The sequence below is a fragment of the Euprymna scolopes genome, chromosome 15, assembly GCF_053919585.1.
Source record: "Euprymna scolopes isolate OS-2025 chromosome 15, ASM5391958v1, whole genome shotgun sequence".
Taxonomy (NCBI): domain Eukaryota; kingdom Metazoa; phylum Mollusca; class Cephalopoda; order Sepiida; family Sepiolidae; genus Euprymna; species Euprymna scolopes.
In genome coordinates this window covers 27,292,814-27,318,998 of record NC_136496.1, presented here as the reverse complement: position 1 = coordinate 27,318,998, position 26,185 = coordinate 27,292,814, and the positions used below count along the sequence as shown (strand labels likewise).

Sequence of the window (26,185 nt, the reverse complement as noted above, 5' to 3'; positions counted from 1 at the left end):
CACATTATCAAGACCCAGAGGCCACTCAAGGATAAGGCTTAAAGAGTGTACAGTAGAAATTGGACAATATAGTAATCATTAGCAATGAAAATTTGGTAAATTTGATAACTTATATGGAACGGCTCATCAAGAACTTATTTACTTTAGACTTGAACACAACCATATTGTAGTCAGCCGGAAAGCAGGAAAACGGAAGACAATTCCACAGGCGTGCAGTTCTAAGAAAGAAGCTTTGTTCATGGAATCTACGATTAGGTTTAGACACAGATAAAGAGTGGAGGGAATTATTGATAGTGTTTACAGCTAGACGAGTGTTTCTTGTGAAAGTTTGGCGAGGGGGGGACCATAGATTGAAGCTCAGTCGAACACTTTCCATGAAAATAACGATACATCAGAGACAAACTCGCAACATCTCTTTTGTGAGATAGAGGTTGAAAGGAGGAGAAAAGGACATCTCCTACGAGGCTACGAAGTCTATTTTGAACTCTTTCAAGGCAGGACAAGTCCTTTCTAGCAGCTCCTGTCCAGATGTGGCAACAGTATTCCATCCTTGGACGTACCTGGCTCTTATATAGATAGAGAATAGCATCAGCAGTGAGATATCTACCGGATCAATAGAAAGATCCCACCATTTTTCCAGCGGCCTTGGCAACAGATTTGATGTACGTGTTCCATTTAAGATCAGGAGTAATGGTCAAGCCCAGAAGCTTGTCAAAACTTGAGGCCTCCTGAAGACGAGAGCCATTCATTTCAATTGATGCCAAATGTGGATTAGAATGTTGATGATATAAAGAGAGAAGCTTGGTTTTAGATGCATTAAAAGTAACTAGCCACTCCTTTCCCCATTGTACTACGTGCTCAAGATCAGAGGAGAGAGAATTGGAGAGAACTTGGTCGTTTACTGTCTTAGATGTGCTACCATAAATGGTAGTGTCGTCAGCATAAATGTCTACAAATGATGTAAGGATGTGATTTGGAAGATCATTAATGTAGATCAGGAAAAGAGTGTAAATCTAAAAAAAAAAGATTTTGTATCAAAGTATTTTTTTTTTTTTTTGACAAATTTATTCTCAGTTTTCTATTCTAATCTTCTTAAATTGTTTTTGGTTTTTTTTTCACATTTTTCTGTCTTTATTTTACTTTCTTAACACGTTTTACTTATCTGTTTTTCTTGGAATCTTTCCATCCGACACTTATGGTTGGCTGATTTTTAAACTTGAAGTAGTTATTCTTTTTTACTTCTTTACATCAAGTGGCTTCATGCTTTGTTTTGATGGACTTCCATGAAAAAAGTAATTTCTGAATTTAGTGAGGGATAATCTATGTCGTTATTACCCTAAAGCAGATATTTTCACGTAAGATACTCAACAATATAATTGGTTTAATTTTAAGCTTTATCAAAAACTCTGATGAAGACAATAGAACAGCAAATGAAATTGGCTAAGCCAGTTCATTTATGAAAGGTAATAAATTATGTCTAAAATTTTCTCTTTCTTTGTTTTTAACAAAAACATTTGCTGCTTGTGCAGTATAATAGAATTTCAAATAAATGTTGTTTTAGTAAAAAAACTATTTACATGCTATGTGTAAATTAGTAAAAATTCCAAAAATTCCAAAACTTTATGGAGTAGAAACTCTGTTGAACTATTTTTTACATTAGACATTGATTAATATCAGTTTTCTGCAATTCTCTATTTCGACATGGTTGATGACAATTATTTTGTCAAAATCATAAACTGCAGTTACCTCCCCTGGATTTTAAGAATTCTTCACTGTTATCAAATATGATAAAACTAATTCCATAAATTTAATTTTTACTTGTGGTTATTTTTCTACTTTATCATTTTAGTAATTTTCGTCAATTTTGACATAACAGGTAAGCACGCAAACATGTTTTTACCTAAAATGCATTTCTTTGAAATCTCAATATACTGTACAAGAACTAAAAATTTTTTATCTCTCTTTCTCTTTGCATATGTAATCTATGTGTTTTGTATATATTTTTAGATGATTGTTGTCTTTATTTATTTCTTTAGATCCCAGTCTTGGACAAGAGCCAGCTAATCCATCTTTGGTGTCAGATATTTTCTCAAAAGCATGGAACTGCCATACAGAAATTGGTAAGTCATCAATATTGGAGAGATTTTCCAAAATTTATGTCTTCTTAAAAATAAATGTCAATTTAGACCCCCCCCCCCTCAATCACACTAATTTCTACTTTCTCTCTAAGATGCAAGCCAGGGCAGAAAGACTATGGAAACCCAGTAATTGCCCATGCTATTTGGTTTTCCTCTCCATGCTGAGGACTATTCCAATAGAAAGGCAGGATCAATATGGTTGGGAGTCAACAGCATCACAGGTGTAATTAGTTGCTTTTGGGACACCGGCTCCAGATTTGATTTCAAGGTTTTGTCTCCCTTAGCCTTTCCATGAATGAGTATGGCCACAAAGCAGTGGACGTTTGGAATCAGAGTTTTCCTTCTCCTAGCCTTTGTCCATTGAGACTTCACCCACAAGGCAGACTGCCAGACGAAATGAAATATTAAAAACTGCCAGACGAAATGAAATATTAAAAACTGCCAAACGAGATTAAGCATTAAAAACTGCCAAACGAGATTAAGCATTAAAAACTGCCAAACGAGATTAAGCATTAAAAACTGCCAAACGAGATTAAGCATTAAAAACTGCCAAACGAGATTAAGCATTAAAAACTGCCAAACGAGATTAAGCATTAAAAACTGCCAAATGAGATTAAGCATTAAAAACTGCCAAACAAAATGAAATATTAAAAACTGCCAAACGAGATTAAGCATTAAAAACTGCCAAACGAGATTAAGCATTAAAAACTGCCAAACGAGATTAAATATTAAAAACTGCCAAATGAGATTAAGCATTAAAAACTGCCAAACAAAATGAAATATTAAAAACTGCCAAACGAGATTAAGCATTAAAAACTGCCAAATGAGATTAAATATTAAAAACTGCCAAATGAGATTAAGCATTAAAAACTGCCAAACAAAATGAAATATTAAAAACTGCCAAATGAGATTAAGCATTAAAAACTGCCAAACAAAATGAAATATTAAAAACTGCCAAACGAGATTAAGCATTAAAAACTGCCAAACGAGATTAAGCATTAAAAACTGCCAAACGAGATTAAGCATTAAAAACTGCCAAATGAGATTACATAATAAAAACTGCCAAATTAAATATTAAAAACTGCCAAACGAGATTAAGCATTAAAAACTGCCAAACGAGATTAAGCATTAAAAACTGCCAAACGAGATTAAGCATTAAAAACTGCCAAATGAGATTAAGCATTAAAAACTGCTAAATGAGACTAATTATTAAAAAATAAATTGTGGGAAATTATGTTAGTTTCTTATCAATCATTGCAACAATAACAAAAGAAAATTGTCTATTTAGAATTTAAGTTTGGTTCGTTGATTTAAATCAGTTTTATTAGTTACACTATATTTTGTACACAGCCAATGCTGAGTACATTTGCTAGTATTATCATTTGGTACTTATCCAGTTCACGACCCAATCTTTGCCAATTCCACCTCAGCATCTTTCAGAGGATTAGATAAGCAGCTGGAAGATTTTAAAGCAAAGATTGCCAGATATTCCTCTCTACTTCCCATGTTAATAATGGCTTTCTAAATTGAAAGCCATTCTTAACATGGAGAAAGGAAGGATTTCACGTTAATTTGTTGAAAGTCATTTTCGTTTGAAACTTTGTTCTTTATTTAATAAATTTTATTGAAATTTGTCGTCTTCTGCCAGCTGATTGGATAATCACGTCAGCATCCTCCTACTGCTTATGTAAGATGCTAAAGATTGAGTTGTAAAACTGGATAAGAACCTATAATTCTAAACAGGTTACATAAGCAGATGGAAGATGCCAAAGCAAAGACAGATAATTCCTTGCCATTTCCTATGTTAAGAATGGCTTTCTAAATAGAAAGGCATTCTTAACATGTAGATAGGGAAGATTTCACATTGATCTATCATGTTGAAAATCATTTTTGTTTAAGACATTATTCTTGATTTAATAAATTTCATTGAAATTTGTCGTCTTCTGCCAGTTGATTGGATAATCATTTTGGCACCTTCCTGCTGCTTATGTATGATGCAAAAGTTGCTAGGAATTGGGTCGTAAACTGGATAAGTAGCTATAATTCTAAGCTCTTAGCTATCTAGGCTTAAGTAACACCCCACGAGAGAAAACTTTAAAATGTGCATGTAACACTGCTTTTTAATGTTTTACGTATTTAAAGTAACAGGGTCAAGCCAAGTATCTTTTCTTTTGTTGCTTTCGGCCTGATGCAACCTATTAAAACTTGTGAACTACGTACTTGTATCGAAAACAAATAAACAAATTTGAACGCCTTTACTTTTTCCATTTCCAGATTGTTTTCTCGCCACTGTTTATTCTCAAATCTCATTTGCCTGTGCCCCTGTACATCGATGTTGACACGCCCAAACTGAAGTATCATCAGCAAGTCCAGGTACCCAGCAGGGGTAAAGCTTTCCAACTTCACTCCCAGGGTGGAGATATTGTTCATTCCTTATCTTTTCAAATGGGGTAAGTTTCACTTAGTCTTATGTTATTTTTTACAGGTTTTGGAAATAAAATTTTTAAAAGGGAAATGAGATACCTGGTATTACGTGTTTAGGAAATGACATTAACTATAACAGAAATAAGACTTTTGATATATGTTCTAATTCCCTTGATTGGTTCATTTTTATTAATAATGGTAGCTTAGGATTTACTTTTTCCTTTGACATTAATGCCTCAGCTATGAAGACATGTTTGCTGCAAGGCTAAAAATTAAAACATGAACGAATAGCTATTATGTTGCGCATGCATATTTGTTATGCTGTTGTTTGATCTTTACCTGGCAAATTCCATTTTTTAATTTTCACACTTTTGCACCGATTTTCCCCAACTGAAACCCAAATATAAAGTTTTGCATGTGTTCAAATACCCTATATATTAAGTTTCATGTCTGTAGACCAAAAACTCTAGGAGGAGTTTGGTAGGCAAAATTTTTTAAACAAATATATATCCAGAAAATTAATACATATATAAAGAGGTTTGTGCTTACTATAACCTTTTTACACAAATATTACGCAAGTATAAATCATGTAGAATATCTGCATGAATATAATTACACGTAATAATTAACTAAAGATGATCATCCCATAAAAAATTCACTTTTTCCTTTGATGTTAATGCCTGAGCTATGAAGACATATTTGCTGCAAGGCTAAAAATTAAAACACAATCCAATAGCTATTATTTTATGCATGCATATTCGTAATGCCGCTGGCAATTTTCCCCAGCTAAAACCCAAGTATAAAGTTTTGCATGGGTTTGAATACCCTATATATTAAGTTTCATGTCTGTAGACTAAAAACCGATGGAGGAGTTTGGTAGGCAAAATTTTTTAAACAAATATATACACTCATACATAAATATAAATAGAAAGAAGTTTGTGTTTTCTATAACCTTTTCAGGCAAATAATATGCAAGTATAAATCATGTATAATATCTGCATGAATATAATTACACGTAATAGTTAACTAAAGATGATCATCCCATAAGAAAACGAAAAAAACTAATAGGGAATTAATTTAAATGAATGTTTAAAAGAATATGCAAATTAGCCAAATCTTTTGCAGATGAATGCATTTAATATTTCAAGTCATGCCAAGGATTACCACCACAGTTGCATGTAGGAGGAAGAAAAAACAAACAAACAAAAAATAACAGAACAACTATCCAATTTCCTGAAGACAAACATTTTACTATTCAAAAATTTGAAAAAAAGAAAAAAAAATTTTCAATATTATTTTTTATAAATAGCAATATTTATTAAAAAATAATTTCACTCATCTGGTCTTTCCAACCATTAAATCTTAATTTATTATTGAGTGTTTTAAACAGTGAATTTATATATATATATATATGTTTTTATACTTTTATAATTATGCAGGGCTCTATAGACAAATTTATTTTTAGTTAACCTTTGACAACTAAATAGTTTCGTTTACTAGCCAAATAGAAAAGTTACAAACCAAACCCACGTGATTTTGGGATATGGCATATTTGTTTTGTGACTAGTACAAACATGTGAAATCAGCTGCTAAAAGAAGTGGTATTTGTAGAATCACATAATACCTTCAAAGTCAGACTAGACAAACCTTGGAAGCATCACCCGTTTTTCTTTGACTACAAATTTAGAGATGATGTGTATTGAGAGACTGTAATTTCGGGTGTATAGGCCCGTGTTCCCTCTCACTGTATATTGTATTGAATTGTATTATAAAGATTTTTCTTCATTATTTTTTTTTTTTTTTAAATAAGAGTAATTCTAAATAAAGACCTAATTTTATGTTAAGACTTGAAAGTATTTTCATTTGAATTTCTTAAGATGTTTTTTTTTTTAAACAGCCTTTAATAAAATACGGGTATATTGTTCTATTAAATCTTTTATTGTTTAAATAATTTGACTTTGCTCATTTTATTTAAACAACAAAAAGGGTTGAAAGGACGTTTTTCACTCAGCAATAAGCTTTGGAAGATTATTCATGAAAAAAAAACAATCGTCAAAAGATAAACTTTTTATTATTTCTAGTCGCCATTTGAAAAAAAAAAAACATTCACAAATGCCACCATTTCATTCGCAATGTAAAGCTGTTATATTCTTACATCAGTGGGGTCTGATGGCAGTTTTGTGTATGTTATGATATTTCGGAAAAATTTTCCTTCTTCACCTTTAGTTCAGCTGTGTAAACAGCTCCTATATCTATGTTTTCAACTAAAGTTAAACACAAATCTGAGGAAGGGAAATGTTCCCAAAATATATCATATCACACAGAACTTCCATCGCATCACACTGACACAAATAAGATTGTAATATACATAATATAATATTAAAAAATATATTGTATCATTAAAAGGCAGAAAATGTATAACTCTGTCCATGTTATATATTTTAAATTGTTCCAGCTTGTATTGATCCTTTACACCTCTGCATTGTATTGCGTTTTACAAATTACTTTTATACACGCACTAAACAATGCCTCAAGTGAACTACATTAACCTCTTATTTATCTTTGCTTGTTTGTAGTGAAAATATGCAGAGATCGAGTCCTGCTATGACCATCTCAACTGGCATGATTGAACAGGTTGATCGTACTCCAATTCAAAACCCTGTGGACATTGACCGTCTCCTGGATGAGTGGCATGTTGACATGTCCACTTCTGGCTGGCCATACATAAAACTTCAGGAAGAAACGTAAGTGAAGGATTACAACAGATTACAATGGCTGTCCCTAACATACATCAACGGACATATTTGTATCTATATATCTCTCTTTCCCAAGGAAGCTTTTTTTTCATTAAGTGGATATATCGATACCTATCTAATGACATTATAAATTTGTTTTGAAATTATTTTATATATTAGTTTTTTCTTGAATAAAATTCATTTATGTTATAAAATTCTTAAAACATTCATCATCATCATCATCATCATCACTCAAATCGAGTATATTAGTTTTGTCTATGGTGTCATAAGTTCTGTGTGAGTGAAGGAGGAGAGAATAAGTTAAAATTTCTCCAAATTGTAGGTAGAAATTAAACACTGTTTTTTTACATGAATATGATCTCATGTTTTTCACTGAAGTGATGGGAAAAGAAAGCCGGCAAAGGACACAAAACGAGGATTAATGGGATATTCTTAACGCACCTCATGGCTGTGAGCGGGGTAGCCCAGTTTGATGGAGTCGAGAAGGGCCATGCTTTCTGTTTCAAATTCTGCGGTAGAAAGAAGGAAAGACATAATCGAAAACGAGACTATGGCAACGTCGCATGAGGATGCAAGTTCTTGAAAGATGACATGTGATACAAGGGCGGTTAGAACAGTTTTTTTTTTTATTTGAAATGCCTAAACAGCTATATTCTTCTTTAAGGATTCTGTTTTCCCAACTGCAATGATATACAGAGGTTCAAGTGTAATGTTAACAAACATCTTTCTACTCATCTCCCTTCATAATGACCCTGCTAATTAAGTCCCTGATAGTAGCTCCCTGCTTCAAAGTGGCACTGTGCCTTGTTTGGGGTGGAAATTGAATAAAAAAAAAAAATTAAAAAAAATAATATTCTTCTTTAAGGAAAGGGCAGAAAGGAAAGAAAGTGAACAAGGAAAACTTATAAGAAAACTTGCACAGAGAGGTAAGAGAAACAAGAAAGTGGCTTGGGCAACCGGTGTACGTTAAGTATGTATCCCTTTGTTGAAAAGAAGCCCGGTCTGAAGACACAACAATTACTTTTTATTTAAATGTAATTTGATTTTAAGTTATTAAATTTTGTAAATAAATTTTTTCAGAAATTTATCATATAAAATAATTTTCTTCATGATCTTTAAATATTTTACCCTGTTTTTTTTTCTTTTTCTTCTAATTAATCTATATATATAAAAGGCAAAATGTGTGTGATCATTTCGTGTATGCCTTCAAAAGGCTTCTTTCCCACGCGCTCCCGGGGTTGTTACTATCGCTTAAAACTGTGTGTATAGGTCCTATATCATAATATCTAGGAATTAGGAAAGCGCGTAGCGTATAGATTTATTTACGTCGATTTTTACAAAATTATTGTTATTTTGGCTTCTCGCGTGTTGATTGGGCTTTTTAGTATAAATAAAATGAAACTAAACTCAAACGGTCGTGTTCGCGGCAATACGCCGGGAACAGACGCTTACGCTGCGTGACTTCTATTTGACCTTCTTAATTAGGTCAAATGGAAGCAGCAAAGTTAACTTTTATTACGCACGCCTGTTTTTATAGTGATAGTGAGATAAATAAATTCAAACACATCTGCGCTGTATGTCGCGGTGGCCCAATGGTAACATCGCATGTTTTTTTTTTTTCACACATTAATTTCCAACTCAAGCGTACGGGTTCGATCCTCATATACTCACCTACCAAAACATTTTTTTTATTATTATTATTCCCCCCCCCCCCCCGGAGTTTTGATTTACCTCAAGACACCCAGGCATCGCCAGATACCCCCCCCCCCGCTAGTCTATATATATAAAAGCGAAAATGTATGTTCACTTTTTGTGTATGTCCAAGAAAGGTTTTTTTCAGAGAAGCAGTCAGTCAGTTCACAACTTTTTAAAACTTTTTATATCACATGTAAATCATAATATCTCACAGTTAACAACGGAGCTCGCCTGTCTATTTAATTTGCTCGACTTCGGGAAGATAAATATTCAACAGTTTTCGCTCGCTGCATATAGGTTAGGCCTTTTCCTATAATGTTTCCCCCTACCCCAACGTCTTGGGGAAAAGCATTCCCGCACTAAATGAAATGCTACCCCGCAGTCAAAAGTTGACCTCATTAAGTCATTAAAACGTGCACCTGCTAATTTAAGTAATTAAATAAATTCAAACGTGTTTCCGTTAGCATCTCGCGGTGGGGCAATGGTTAACGTCGCATGTTTTTTTTCACACTTTAATTTACAACTTTGCCTCAATGGTTCGGGTTCGATCCTCATACTTACCTACCAAAACATTTTTTTAAATTTTACCCCCCTCCCGGAGTTTCCACACACACCTCCAAACACCCAGGCAACGCCGGGTACCCCTCGCTAGTTTAATATATAAAAGGCTGTATGTCTATCTGTCTCCATATTTTTAAACTATCTCCTTCAAAATTAAAAGTTAGGGCCTCAAATGATTGGATTTTTTACAGGCAATTCTTTTATGGGTCTTTATCTGGTTAAACTAGTTTTTAAGGCGTCAAAAATGGGTCAAAATTAAAAAAATCGTTAAACATTTTGTACATTCATCTTAGTTTATTTTTAATTTTTAATCGGTTCGTATGCGTGTCACGTTGGTATAGTGGTAATGTCACCAGCTTTGAATGTTAGTTTCGGTTTCAATTCTAGCTGATGGCACCCAAATACTTTTTTTTATTTTACTATTGAAATCACGACTCTATAATAACAGATACGAAATCTGGACAAATTAAAATATCATATTTAAGCGCCCCCGCTAGCAAATCATATAATTGAATAAATCATATAATTTGCATTCTTCGGACTGTTGTTCACATCTCGAATGTTTTGGTTAATGTACACTCTTACCTTCTTCACATGTATATTGTCAAACTCGGGAATCTCTTCGGAATTTTGAATAAACACTTCATTTAATCCACAAGAGTATTATGACTAAGTAGAAGTAATTTACAATTATATTTTGAGTGTCGTCCATGGCGTAGTGGATAAAGTACTTGGTAAAATTCAGTTGTAAAGCGACATTTTTCTTGAGGTTAGAGGTTCAATCCTTAGTGCAGGTGACACAAAAAAATATACAATTGCGAATTACTTAGGACTTCTACTGAGTCATGGCTGATAGAATGAGAACATTCTACCTCCGTGGATTAAAAATAGAGGGTTGCGTTACAAATTATGTGCAGATTTTTGAGTTTGACAAAAAAATTCTCCAGTTAGATAAGATACCCCTAAATAAGGTCAGAGGTTACATTGCAAATAACACTCAAGATGAGACTAGTAGTCCGAAGAATCCAAATAATATGAATAATCAATCCTCATCTCAAAAAATTCAGAAACGTTTCTTTTTGTGTTTCAGTTCATTTGATGATCCCCCATCAGAAAACCTTTCATCCTTTGGTCACCCTTCTGCAAAAAGGGACCCGCCAATTTCCTCGAGCCAGCAAGCTGCCTTGTCTGCCCTTTATCGAGATAGTTGTAGCATTGATTTAGACATCACCTTGTCGGAATGTTGGCCAGGTTGTTGCACGATCCTACTAAACATCACGCCTTCGTTTCTGTTCACCAACAACACGTGTGTCGATTTTGTACTCATTGCACCAGATGACCAGCATTGGAATGTGCCCCAAGGAGCAACGTTTACTCCCTCGGGAATACAGGTAATGTTCTCCATCGTTTTTGTCCAGATTTTGTTTCATAATGCTTTTGTTTTGTCTATTTCCTTACATTATCTTTTCAGGTTTGAAATTGTTACAGTTTCCTTAATGGACGCCTAAAACATTGTTATTTGGCTGACTTAAACAATGTCCATTTTAGATAACTTGAGTGGCATTACACGGGCATAGTTATTTTGAGTGATTAGAATGACGTTACGCTGACATTACTATTCTAAGTTAATTGAATATTATCACATTGGCCAGGTCCTGGATATGACCTTAAACTATATCCGATGGTGAGGCCCCAGCTTGCGGGCTTTGGGGAGTGTGGAGCCACTCTTTACTTGCTATTGCTCCCAGGTTCACTCTGACCCAGAGTGGTAGTACCTGTTAGGCTCCCAACTATTAGAAATAGAAACCGACTTAAAAAACAAAAACAAATGTACTCTATTAAAAATTGTTCTTCAAAATCACTGGATTCGGCATTAAATAACCTTAAAAGGGTTGATATGCCGTAAAACAAAAGCAAACAAACCAACAAACAAACACATTGGCCAATATGACAGTATTCAATTAACTTAAAATGTTAATGTCAGTGTAACATTGTCTAAATCATCCAAACTAACTAATGATGTCAACCTGACATTGCCATTTTGGGTTATTTGAATGATATGATGCTGACGTTAGCATTTTGGATAACTTGAAAGCCCCATTGGCATTTTGGATACGTTGTTACATTGTTACATAGCTGAGATTGCCATTTTTGTGATTTCGGCCAAGCTGTGAGGTGAGCATGATGTTAGGGCAGGACTGGAGGAAGAAGAATGAAAAACAGAAGAAAAAAAGTATGTGGCGAAGAGGGAGACTTTTAGGCGTGCGTTGACTCGAATGACATGATGCTAAAATTGGCATTTTGAATGACTCCAATGACACGATGCTGACATCGGCATTTTGAATGATTCGAATGACACGATGCTGAAATCAGCATTTTGAATGACTCGAATGACGTGATGCTGAAATCGGCATTTTGAATGACTCAAATGACACGATGCTGAAATCGGCATTTTGAATGACTCGAATGACGTGATGCTGAAATTGGCATTTTGAATGACTCGAATGACATGATGGTGACATCGGCATTTTGAATGACTCGAATGACACGATGCTGAAATCGGCATTTTGAATGACTCGAATGACACGATGCTAAAAGTGGCATTTTAAATGACTCGAATGACATGATGCTGAAATCGGCATTTTGAATGACTCGAATGACACGATGCTGAAATTGGCATTTTGAATGACTCGAATGACACGATACTGACATCGGCATTTTGAATGACTCGAATGACACGATGCTGAAATCGGCATTTTGAATGACTCGAATGACACGATGCTAAAAGTGGCATTTTGAATGACTCGAATGACACGATGCTGACATCGGCATTTTGAATGACTCGAATGACATGATGCTGAAATCGGCATTTTGAATGACTCGAATGACACGATGCTAAAAGTGGCATTTTAAATGACTCGAATGACATGATGCTGAAATCGGCATTTTGAATGACTCGAATGACACGATGCTGAAATTGGCATTTTGAATGACTCGAATGACACGATGCTGACATCGGCATTTTGAATGACTCAAATGACACGATGCTGAAATCGGCATTTTGAATGACTCGAATGACACGATGCTAAAAGTGGCATTTTGAATGACTCGAATGACACGATGCTGAAATCGGCATTTTGAAAACTCGAATGACGTGATGCTGAAATTGGCATTTTGAATGACTCGAATGACACGATGCTGACATCGGCATTTTGAATGACTCGAATAACACGATGCTGAAATCGGCATTTTGAATGACTCGAATGACACGATGCTAAAAGTGGCATTTTGAATGACTCGATGCTGAAATTGGCATTTTGAATGACTCGAATGACACGATGCTGAAATTGGCATTTTGAATGACTCGAATGACACGATGCTGACATCGGCATTTTGAATGACTCAAATGACACGATGCTGAAATCGGCATTTTGAATGACTCGAATGACACGATGCTAAAAGTGGCATTTTGAATGACTCGAATGACACGATGCTGAAATCGGCTTTTTTAATGACTCGAATGACACGATGCTAAAAGTGGCATTTTGAATGACTCGAATGACATGATGCTGAAATCGGCATTTTGAAAACTCGAATGACGTGATGCTGAAATTGGCATTTTGAATGACTCGAATGACACGATGCTGACATCGGCATTTTGAATGACTCGAATGACACGATGCTGAAATCGGCATTTTGAATGACTCGAATGACACGATGCTAAAAGTGGCATTTTGAATGACTCAAATGACACGATGCTGAAATCGGCATTTTGAATGACTCGAATGACACGATGCTAAAAGTGGTATTTTGAATGACTCGAATGACACGATGCTGAAATTGGCATTTTGAATGACTCGAATGACGTGATGCTGAAATTGGCATTTTTAATGGATCGAATGACACGATGCTGACATCGGCATTTTGAATGACTCGAATGACACGATGCTGAAATTGGCATTTTGAATGACTCGAATGACACGATGCTGAAATCGGCATTTTGAATGACTCGAATGACACGATGCTAAAATCGGCATTTTGAATGACTCGAATGACATGATGCTAAAAGTGGCATTTTGAATGACTCGAATGACATGATGCTGAAATCGGCATTTTGAATGACTCGAATGACGTGATGCTGAAATTGGCATTTTGAATGACTCGAATGACACGATGCTGACATCGGCATTTTGAATGACTCGAATGACACGATGCTGACATCGGCATTTTGAATGACTTGAATGACATGATGCTGAAATCGGCATTTTGAAAACTCGAATGACGTGATGCTGAAATTGGCATTTTGAATGACTCGAATGACACGATGCTGACATCGGCATTTTGAATGACTCGAATGACACGATGCTGAAATCGGCATTTTGAATGACTCGAATGACACGATGCTAAAAGTGGCATTTTGAATGACTCAAATGACACGATGCTGAAATCGGCATTTTGAATGACTCGAATGACACGATGCTAAAAGTGGTATTTTGAATGACTCGAATGACACGATGCTGAAATTGGCATTTTGAATGACTCGAATGACGTGATGCTGAAATTGGCATTTTTAATGGATCGAATGACACGATGCTGACATCGGCATTTTGAATGACTCGAATGACACGATGCTGAAATTGGCATTTTGAATGACTCGAATGACACGATGCTGAAATCGGCATTTTGAATGACTCGAATGACACGATGCTAAAATCGGCATTTTGAATGACTCGAATGACATGATGCTAAAAGTGGCATTTTGAATGACTCGAATGACATGATGCTGAAATCGGCATTTTGAATGACTCGAATGACGTGATGCTGAAATTGGCATTTTGAATGACTCGAATAACATGATGCTGACATCGGCATTTTGAATGACTTGAATAACATGATGCTGAAATCGGCATTTTGAATGACTCAAATGACACGATGCTGAAATCGGCATTTTGAATGACTCGAATGACATGATGCTGACATCGGCATTTTGAATGACTCGAATGACATGATGCTAAAAGTGGCATTTTGAATGACTCGAATAACATGATGCTGACATCGGCATTTTGAATGACTTGAATAACATGATGCTGAAATCGGCATTTTGAATGACTCAAATGACATGATGCTAAAAGTGGCATTTTGAATGACTCGAATAACATGATGCTGACATCGGCATTTTGAATGACTTGAATAACATGATGCTGAAATCGGCATTTTGAATGACTCGAATGACATGATGCTAAAAGTGGCATTTTGAATGACTCGAATAACATGATGCTGACATCGGCATTTTGAATGACTTGAATAACATGATGCTGAAATCGGCATTTTGAATGACTTGAATAACATGATGCTGAAATCGGCATTTTGAATGACTCAAATGACACGATGCTGAAATCGGCATTTTGAATGACTCGAATGACACGATGCTGACATCGGCATTTTGAATGACTTGAATGACATGATGCTGAAATCGGCATTTTTAATGACTCGAATGCCACGATGCTAAAAGTGGCATTTTGAATGACTCGAATGACACGATGCTGAAATTACTGTTTTTAAGTACTAAGAACTCTGTATAAAACATATCTGTATTTTTTCTGATTCTTTTAGGAATATTTCCAACTTGGTCTTGAAATCAATGGTGAAGTGGTAACGTCAGGTACGATACCATTGTCGGAAGAAGAAGTAGCAGCAAGACGATATCGTACTGATGTTGGTGAAGTCCTTTTTGTTGATGGATATGTACACACAGCCATTTTTACGAAATCCAAAGAAGGTAGCCGTGAGGTAAGACCAACAATTTAACGGCATTAACATGCTCAATATTTAATAAATTTCAATTTTTAAAATATAGCAAAATTATAATTTACACGATTCTCATAAAAATTTCACTCTTACTTACTGCTGTTTTTTCTTCTTACTGTAAAAATACTAAGTATTTTAAAATAAATAAAGTGCACCTTCGATACTTTGACATTTTTTTTTATTGTAACATAAAAGTCTTATCGTGAAAATAATTATCGAGTAAATATACGTTGATTGCCGTGACAAATAACACTCTACCTGTGAGCTGATCATTCAAATTTCTCAGCTTAACATTCACAGGCAACATGAATTGGAACAAATATATTGAGGACATTGCCAAGGCTGCTGTAAAGAAGGTGGACTTCCGTTACTGTTTAAGAAAATTATCTATACCAGAGAGTATCATTTGTCCGTGCATGGATTATTGTTGCCACATCGTGGCTGGTGCATCTACCACTAGTTTCTCCTTCTTAGATAAGGCCCAAAAGGGAGTCTCAAATCTCTTAGATCCACACTATCAGTCAAGCTCCAACCACTGTCTCATCACTGCAATGTTGCATCTCTGTGTCTGTTTTACAAATATTTTAATAAAATGTGCTATGATGAACTCGTACCACTGATGCTCCTTCAACATACATATTCCTGACAAGCAGCAAAATCCCACCCCTTTTCTTTTAAAGTCTCTAGATACCGAAAGACCTTCTACTTCTTAATAGGTTTTACCCTTGGACTGATAGACTTTAGAATTCCCTCCTTGTTGCTTACTTCTCTGACTGTATCAACATACAAAAGTTTAAATGTGATGTGAACAAACAGTTCACTGCTCAACTCCCCACTATTAGACACAATTCCAAATAGTAATCTCTTACATGCAAGTAGCAATATGCCTTGTTTGGGGGTGAAAAAGAGTAAAAAGATTTTAAAAAATAAGGAAATTGTGATTTAAGTCATTAGTAGGGCTGTGACAACAGAATATTCTTTTCATCCTTTTGACTCTCTAGTATATATCCGACACAGTAAGACAGTCAATCAACCGAGAACCACATCAGTCAATATAAAAACATATAAGATATTAACGGATTTTTTTTTTATTACATTTTCACGCCAAACAAGGCACATTGCCACTTTGGTGCAGGGGCTACTATCAGGGACATAAGCTACTGGGGTACTATGTAGGGAGTTGGGCAGTAAGATGTCGGTCCACGTTACACTTGAACTTCTGCATGTCAGTACAGTTGGGGAAACAGGGAGCCGGAATAGAATTCCAAAATCTAGTGGTTTTGGGAAAGAAACTACTGGAGTAGAAAGCTCTCCTACATCTAGGGATCTACTGTGTAGGGGTGGGATTTAGCTGCTTGTCGGATTTATCGAGAGTATTTACATTGTGGGGGCACAAGTGCTTGAAGTTACTCAGAGCATTCACCATTAAAATACTTATAGAACCAGCAGAGGGACGTAACATTTCATCGGTGGAACAGAGGCTGCAGCTTAGATGACAGTTCAGGACCTATCAGGTTGGCGACTCTTTTGAACCTTGTCTAGGAGTGAGAGACTAGTAGCAGATGCACCAGCCCAAATATGACAGCAATACTCCATACATGGGAGAGAGCCTACCTTCTTCGCAGCGGTCCTGGCAATGCTCTCAATGTAATTGTTCCAATTCCTGTTTCCTGTGAATGTTAGGCCGAGGAGTTTAAAAGAAGTACTTTCAGATAATATATACTCAAGGGTCAAAACAATGAAAAGAATATGCTGTTGTCACAGCCCGAGTCATTACATAACAAACATAGATACAAAGTCTCCATTATAATCAGATAGTCTTAAAAGTTTGATTTAAAAAGTAGAAGGAATATGGGATTCTTTGTGAAAATAAGAGAAAGTGACTGTTCAGTTAGCTGAAACACAAAGTGTGAGAACAGATGGGAATTCAGTTTATTGATTTATATGCACTTGCCGATATTTTTATGAATTTACTTATCTATATATATAAAAGCGAAAATGTATGTATGTTTGTATGTGTGTTCGCTTTTTCTGTATGTCTACAAAAGGCTTTTTTCAGAGAAGTGGTCAGTCGGTTCACGACTTTTTAAAACTTTTTATATCACATATAAATCGTAATATCTCAGAGTTAACAACGAAGCTCGCCTGTCTATTACATTTGCTCGACTTTGGGAAGATAAATATTCAACATTTGTTGCTCGCCGCATGTGCGTTAGTCTTTATCCTATAACATCTTGGGGAAAATAAAAATAAAAAAAAGCGTTCCCGCAGTAAATGAAATACTATCCCGCAGTCAAACTTGACCTCATTAAGTCATTAAAACGGGCACCTGCCAAATCCAAGTAATTAAATAAATTCGAATGTGTTTCCGTTAGCATCTCGTGGTGGCCCAATGGTTAAAACCTTTGCGCTCTTTTTTTTTTTTCACACTTTAATTTCCAACTTTGCCTCAACGGTTCGGGTTCGATCGTCATACTTACCTACCAAAACATTTTTTTTATTCCCCCCCCCCCCGAAGTTTTCACACACACCTCCAAACACCCGAGCAACGCCGGGTATCCCTCGCTAGTATATATATATATATTAGTGGGACCTGTGGAAATTCCACAGCAGTATCGGTGCTTGTTATAATAGTCTACAGATCGATTTTTAAAAAAATATGTCTTTATAAGCAAAACACTCTTATGTACTTAATTGTCATACCGAAAATAGTAATATAGAAAAAAAATTACGGAAAATCATCGACTATAAATTTATTTCTTGTAAAAAGTAATTTTTATGGAAAATTGGGTGAAATCGCATTTTTCTCAGATGTTATAAAGTAGACAGTAAGAAGCTACATGCAGGGGACATAACTCCGAAACAAACATTTTAGATTACTTGTTCATAGCTGCAATATTTATTGTCAATAGCAATAGAATTTTTTACTAAAAAATATCAGTTGTTGTACTCGATGAGTTTCCATAATTTTTGGATATATTACTATTTTCGATATGATAATTATATCCATAATATTGTTTTTGCTTAAAATAATATATTTAAAAAATCGATTTGTTGACTATAACTTAACAAGCACTGCAGCATCTTTCATATGTAATATATTACTGTTGAGCATTCTGTAGATGTTCAGCGTGAATGGAAACCCTGCGATATTATTGTAGCCCTTTTCTGGTTAATGTAGTGTCAGAGTATATCTGGTTATTATGATTTATCTCCAATATCCTTATAGGAGTCTGTGACATATTTCCTATTGTATGGATGCCTGGAAACCCTACATTATCATTACATACTATATTTATCCTAGTCATAAGACTAAGAAGGTATATTTTAGTTTCATATAAGGTTCACCAGCAACATCATTTAAAATAAAATTTTTTTATATTGCGATTTTGGTGATCGGGAGATCCTATTTATTAAAAATGAGAATAGAAGATGATACCATACTAAGAACATTAAATTAACATCTCTATATACTAATTTGATGTTTGTAGTATGTTATCACCTTCTATCCTTCTTTTGAATAAATAGGATTTCCCGATTAAATAATTTATAATCTGGAAACAGTGACACACATATGTACATTAAAGATACTAAGGTATTAATATAACCTTATAATACTATAAAACAGTACACACATTTTCAAACCAATAAAAGAAAACACACACACACACACATCCTACCCTAAAGGAAAAGAAAAAACACAAGCAAAAAGAGAGTGAGAGAGAGAAACACAACACAGGAGTGACCACAGCCGAGGCCGCCGAGATATAATATATCTCGGCGGCCTCGCCACAGCCCAATAAAAGAGTAATAAAAATTGAACATTCCAATGAATAGTAGACACTTACATGTTTCCACCCCTTGGAAACACTTCAAATGAACTACGAAAATGCTATTTTTACATCTCCAACACATTTTGAAAATAATTTTAGAAGAGGACGCTTCACAGAACGTCTGAAATGCGTTAAAAACGATTTCAATGATTTAAAAACATTATTACAATGATCTAAACATAATTCTCAATGAAAAACCAAGACACAGAATAATAAAATAATGTTAAAAAATACACATTGTTGGTGACTACCCCCTTATTTAAATATATATATATATTTTTTTTATATATATCTTATGCTATGTTTTATTAATGCTAACTTTCCTTTTTATGTGTTTTAGGCTTATTTCTTCACTGTGAATTCTTCCATTCAACACAAGATCCGAATTATCACTGTATCAGAAAGATTTTCCATCACAAATTACAGCGGCACCCCTTATGAACTGCAGGCAATTTGCGTGCCTCTTGGAAGTGGCAAGGTAGGAAAATCCATTTCAGATATGCATAGTGTAAGCCAAGATATGGATAAGATAGACAAGGATTTTTGTCTTTTGACCAAAAAACATAAGGGGAGTAGAAAGCGTGTGGCACAAGGGAGAGCGCCCCTTTTGAAGGAGCTGGGGGCTTCTACATTAATGAACCTTGTGCCTAACTTGTCTGTATTTGTGAGGTGCAGATGTGTTAAGCAGGTGCTTTGTGGGTTTGGGAAGGTTAGACCATGTTGGCTGGGTTTGAATGGCAATCGTTTTTTAATATTCGACTAAGCCCAAACGATTCGAGATCCTAGAAAACGAAAGGTCAAACCTGAAGAACTCCTCATCGAAAACAAAACATTTATGTCCCCCTCTCTCTCTTTCTCTCTTTCGCTTTCTCTCTTTCTCTCTCTCGCTTTCTCTCTCTCTCTTTCTCTCTCTCTCTCTCTCTCCCTCTCGCTCTCTCTTTCAATGAAGAAAGAGCGAATTAAATATAATTCTATTGTTTTAAAACAGTTAAAGCTTAGATTCTGAGGTCAACAGACGCGACACAGCAGTTTTAGTTGCGTCTGGTTTCAACTCGTCTTTATAAAAATATGCTCTACCAATATTATTAAACATAAAATAAATTATATATTTTTTATAAAAAAATGCATCTGTTCGCTATTTTTGTACACGCGTTGAATTTCAGCATGAGGTCCCAGGCAGTAATATCAACGATGGAAATGCTGCCTGTGACGACATAGCGAAGACTCAAGAAGTGACCCATACCAGCTGGTTATAGCCGACGACATATCGACTCATTGCGTTGATGTTGTGTACGTGCCTATCGTTTGATATCGTGTCTAACACCTGAGGAGCTGGTTGTATCCCCAGGACGTTCCTTAACCAAGTGACTCTCCCCGGGAAACGGTAGTGTCATAAGTGAACCTCGAGCTTTGCTTTGTAACTCTTGCTTCCTTTTTTTCTTCTTTAAAGAGAGTAACGCCAGGGTTTACTTTTGGCAGCTTTGTAACTCTTGGTTCCTTTGTGTTTCTTTAGTATTCATATGAGCAATTTTTCTGACAAATGAGAAAGAATTATTGTTTTCTGGGTCAGAATGTACTCATTTAAGACTTATTGTTGACTAATGTCTAACTTTAAAGTGTTCCCTTTTTTTTTTTACTAAGAGGCTTCATGCCTTGTCTGTGCCAACTTCCTAAAAAAAAAAATAATTAACAAAAAACAACATATTTACATACTATCTGACTTTGCAAAGTTCGTTATACTGCCACACCTTGATTAACAATCTATTTCAGCTTCCCTTTGTGTACCTTGATGAACAACTTTCTCTCCATTTTCTTTATGTTAACTTTATTTCCCTATAACCTTTGTTCTACTGATTAACTTATTTCCTCTTTTTCTGTTGTAGTTTTTTTTTCCACTCTTTAAAAAAAACAAAATTCTTAACTCTTTAAGAGACGGGGCATCGTCAACCTAATGATATTTTAAATAAATTCAAGTGGCAGCATGCTACATTCAACAAAATATAAAAAAAGATCCGTCAATTTTCTTTTTCTTTTCAGTCTTTGTAATCAACCTAACTCGTCTCACCATTTATTTTATTTTTTTCATGACCAAAGGCGAAACTTCTTCCAGAATTGCCTGTTATAAAGTTACCATGCCACACCAAATCAAGATATGTTGATAATCTCTGTCCGCTGTTGTGCTGGACTCTCCTGCTTCAGGCTGACCAAGAAGAGAACATGGAACTGAATGAAAAGACTAACTTTGTCCAATATATACGTTTGCGGGAAGTTTCCAAAAATGAAGCACATGATACAACATCCAGTAAGTATTTCTCATGTTTTCTTGAATCACTAGGTTTGTAACAAAGTTAGATACTGAAATCAGAAAAAAATTACTATGTTTGTAACAAAGTTAGATACTGAAAACATAAAAAAATCACTAGGTTAGTAACAAAGTTAGATACTGAAAACATAAAAAAATTACTATGTTTTTAAAAAAGTTAGATACTGAAAACATATAAAAATCACTAGGTTTGTAACAAAGTTAGATACTGAAAACATAAAAAAATCACTAGGTTTGTAACAAAGTTAGATACTGAAAACATAAAAAAATTACTATGTTTTTAAAAAAGTTAGATACTGAAAACATAAAAAGATCACTAGGTTTGTAACAAAGTTAGATACTGAAAACATAAAAAAATTACTATGTTTTTAAAAAAGTTAGATACTGAAAACATAAAAAGATCACTAGGTTTGTAACAAAGTTAGATACTGAAAACATAAAAAAATCACTAGGTTTGTAACAAAGTTAGATACTGAAAACATAAAAAAATCACTAGGTTTGTAACAAAGTTAGATACTGAAAACATAAAAAAATTACTAGGTTTGTAACAAAGTTAGATACTGAAAACATAAAAAAATCACTAGGTTTGTAACAAAGTTAGATACTGAAAACATAAAAAAATTACTAGGTTTATAACAAAGTTAGATGCTGAAAACATAAAAAAATCACTAGGTTTGTAACAAAGTTAGATACTGAAAAAATAAAAAAATTACTAGGTTTGTAACAAAGTTAGATACTGAAAACATAAAAAAATTACTATGTTTTTAAAGAAGTTAGATACTGAAAACATAAAAAAATAACTAGGTTTGTAACAAAGTTAGATACTGAAAGCATAAAAAAATCACTAGGTTTGTAACAAAGTTAGATACTGAAAACATAAAAAATTTACTAGGTTTTTAAAAACGTTAGATACTGAAAACATAAAAAAATCACTAGGTTTGTAACAAAGTTAGATACTGAAAACATAAAAAAATCACTAGGTTTGTAACAAAGTTAGATACTGAAAACATTAAAAAATCACTAGGTTTGTAACAAAGTTAGATACTGAAAACATAAAAAAATCACTAGGTTTGTAACAAAGTTAGATACTGAAAACATAAAAAAATCACTAGGTTTGTAACAAAGTTAGATACTGAAAACATAAAAAAATTACTAGGTTTGTAACAAAGTTAGATACTGAAAACATAAAAAAATCACTAGGTTTGTAACAAAGTTAGATACTGAAAACATAAAAAAATCACTAGGTTTGTAACAAAGTTAGATACTGAAAACATAAAAAAATTACTAGGTTTGTAACAAAGTTAGATACTGAAAACATAAAAAAATCACTAGGTTTGTAACAAAGTTAGATACTGAAAACATAAAAAAATTACTAGGTTTGTAACAAAGTTAGATACTGAAAACATAAAAAAATCACTAGGTTTGTAACAAAGTTAGATACTGAAAAAATAAAAAAATTACTAGGTTTCTAACAAAGTTAGATACTGAAAACATAAAAAAATCACTAGGTTTGTAACAAAGTTAGATACTGAAAACATAAAAAAATTACTAGGTTTGTAACAAAGTTAGATACTGAAAACATAAAAAAATCACTAGGTTTGTAACAAAGTTAGATACTGAAAACATAAAAAAATCACTAGGTTTGTAACAAAGTTAGATACTGAAAAAATAAAAAAATTACTATGTTTTTAAAAAAGTTAGATACTGAAAACATAAAAAAATTACTAGGTTTGTAACAAAGTTAGATACTGAAAACATAAAAAAAATCACTAGGTTTGTAACAAAGTTAGATACTGAAAACATAAAAAAATCACTAGGTTTGTAACAAAGTTAGATACTGAAAACATAAAAAAATTACTATGTTTTTAAAAAAGTTAGATACTGAAAACATAAAAAAATCACTAGGTTTGTAACAAAGTTAGATACTGAAAACATAAAAAAATCACTAGGTTTGTAACAAAGTTAGATACTGAAAACCTAAAAAAATCACTAGGTTTGTAACAAAGTTAGATACTGAAAACATAAAAAAATTACTAGGTTTGTAACAAAGTTAGATACTGAAAACATAAAAAAATTACTATGTTTTTAAAAAAGTTAGATACTGAAAACATAAAAAAATCACTAGGTTTGTAACAAAGTTAGATACTGAAAACATAAAAAAATCACTAGGTTTGTAACAAAGTTAGATACTGAAAACATAAAAAATCACTAGGTTTGTAACAAAGTTAGATACTGAAAAAATAAAAAAATTACTAGGTTTGTAACAAAGTTAGATACTGAAAACATAAAAAAATCACTAGGTTTGTAACAAAGTTAGATACTGAAAACCTAAAAAAATCACTAGGTTTGTAACAAAGTTAGATACTGAAAACATAAAAAAATTACTAGGTTTGTAACAAAGTTAGATACTGAAAACATAAAAAAATTACTAGGTTTGTAACAAAGTTAGATACTGAAAACATAAAAAAATCACTAGGTTTGTAACAAAGTTAGATACTGAAAAAATAAAAAAATTACTAGGTTTCTAACAAAGTTAGATACTGAAAACATAAAAAAATCACTAGGTTTGTAACAAAGTTAGATACTGAAAACATAAAAAAATCACTAGGTTTGTAACAAAGTTAGATACTGAAAACATAAAAAAATCACTAGGTTTGTAACAAAGTTAGATACTGAAAAAATAAAAAAATTACTATGTTTTTAAAAAAGTTAGATACTGAAAACATAAAAAAATTACTAGGTTTGTAACAAAGTTAGATACTGAAAACATAAAAAAAATCACTAGGTTTGTAACAAAGTTAGATACTGAAAACATAAAAAAATCACTAGGTTTGTAACAAAGTTAGATACTGAAAACATAAAAAAATTACTATGTTTTTAAAAAAGTTAGATACTGAAAACATAAAAAAATCACTAGGTTTGTAACAAAGTTAGATACTGAAAACATAAAAAAATCACTAGGTTTGTAACAAAGTTAGATACTGAAAACCTAAAAAAATCACTAGGTTTGTAACAAAGTTAGATACTGAAAACATAAAAAAATTACTAGGTTTGTAACAAAGTTAGATACTGAAAAAATAAAAAAATTACTAGGTTTGTAACAAAGTTAGATACTGAAAACATAAAAAAATCACTAGGTTTGTAACAAAGTTAGATACTGAAAAAATAAAAAAATTACTAGGTTTGTAACAAAGTTAGATACTGAAAACATAAAAAAATCACTAGGTTTGTAACAAAGTTAGATACTGAAAACATAAAAAAATTACTAGGTTTGTAACAAAGTTAGATACTGAAAACATAAAAAAATCACTAGGTTTGTAACAAAGTTAGATACTGAAAACATAAAAAAATTACTATGTTTTTAAAAAAGTTAGATACTGAAAACATAAAAAAATCACTAGGTTTGTAACAAAGTTAGATACTGAAAACATAAAAAAATCACTAGGTTTGTAACAAAGTTAGATACTGAAAACATAAAAAAATTACTAGGTTTGTAACAAAGTTAGATACTGAAAACATAAAAAATCACTAGGTTTGTAACAAAGTTAGATACTGAAAAAATAAAAAAATTACTAGGTTTGTAACAAAGTTAGATACTGAAAACATAAAAAAATCACTAGGTTTGTAACAAAGTTAGATACTGAAAACATAAAAAAATCACTAGGTTTGTAACAAAGTTAGATACTGAAAACATAAAAAAATTACTAGGTTTGTAACAAAGTTAGATACTGAAAACATAAAAAAATTACTAGGTTTGTAACAAAGTTAGATACTGAAAACATAAAAAAATCACTAGGTTTGTAACAAAGTTAGATACTGAAAACATAAAAAAATCACTAGGTTTGTAACAAAGTTAGATACTGAAAACATAAAAAAATTACTATGTTTTTAAAAAAGTTAGATACTGAAAACATAAAAAAATCACTAGGTTTTTAAAAAAGTTAGATACTGAAAACATAAAAAAATCACTAGGTTTGTAACAAAGTTAGATACTGAAAACATAAAAAAATCACTAGGTTTGTAACAAAGTTAGATACTGAAAACATAAAAAAATTACTAGGTTTGTAACAAAGTTAGATACTGAAAACATAAAAAAATCACTAGGTTTGTAACAAAGTTAGATACTGAAAACATAAAAAAATCACTAGGTTTGTAACAAAGTTAGATACTGAAAACATAAAAAAATCACTAGGTTTGTAACAAAGTTAGATACTGAAAGCAGTGGCGAAAATTGTGGGAACGCAGGCTTACCTCTTGAAGGTGTGCACTTTGCTGATGCAGCGTCATGATGCTGGAAAGGGTCCAAGATGGCGCCTGCGGCCTTATATAACAATGCAGAATCTTGTGTCATCATGCGCACATATGCAAATAGGCAAATTTGGAGCACTGTGTCCTTTATAAAAACAGGCCAGTGGAGCAGATGAGACAGAAGTGAAAACAAGTCTACGGAAATTACCGATAGACGACACTGCTGCAGTGAGCTGAGGTTGTGTGTACTCTTTTTTTCTTTGAAACAACAATAACAAAATGGATGCCTAAATAGATTAAAATGGTGGACAATAGAAAATGGATATAATTTCTCTGAAACAAAAACCAAATGAGTACACTTTTGCCAAATGAGGAAACTTCATAACGACCCTTGTTTGA

The 26,185-nt window shown here is 33.3% G+C and overlaps 1 protein-coding gene across 2 annotated transcripts in view; it reads left to right on the top strand.

Moving 5' to 3' along the window:
* Positions 1 to 26,185, top strand: part of LOC145293754 (intermembrane lipid transfer protein VPS13B-like) — a 260,242-nt gene that overhangs the window by 199,507 nt on the left and 34,550 nt on the right. For both annotated transcript variants that reach the window (XM_080140245.1, XM_080140246.1), the window contains exons 38-44: positions 2,037 to 2,120; positions 4,413 to 4,588; positions 7,139 to 7,306; positions 10,665 to 10,965; positions 15,188 to 15,364; positions 19,556 to 19,693; positions 21,310 to 21,517. In XM_080140245.1, coding sequence (XP_079996371.1) covers positions 2,037 to 2,120; positions 4,413 to 4,588; positions 7,139 to 7,306; positions 10,665 to 10,965; positions 15,188 to 15,364; positions 19,556 to 19,693; positions 21,310 to 21,517 — 1,252 coding nt within the window. The remainder of the gene's footprint in view (positions 1 to 2,036; positions 2,121 to 4,412; positions 4,589 to 7,138; positions 7,307 to 10,664; positions 10,966 to 15,187; positions 15,365 to 19,555; positions 19,694 to 21,309; positions 21,518 to 26,185) is intronic.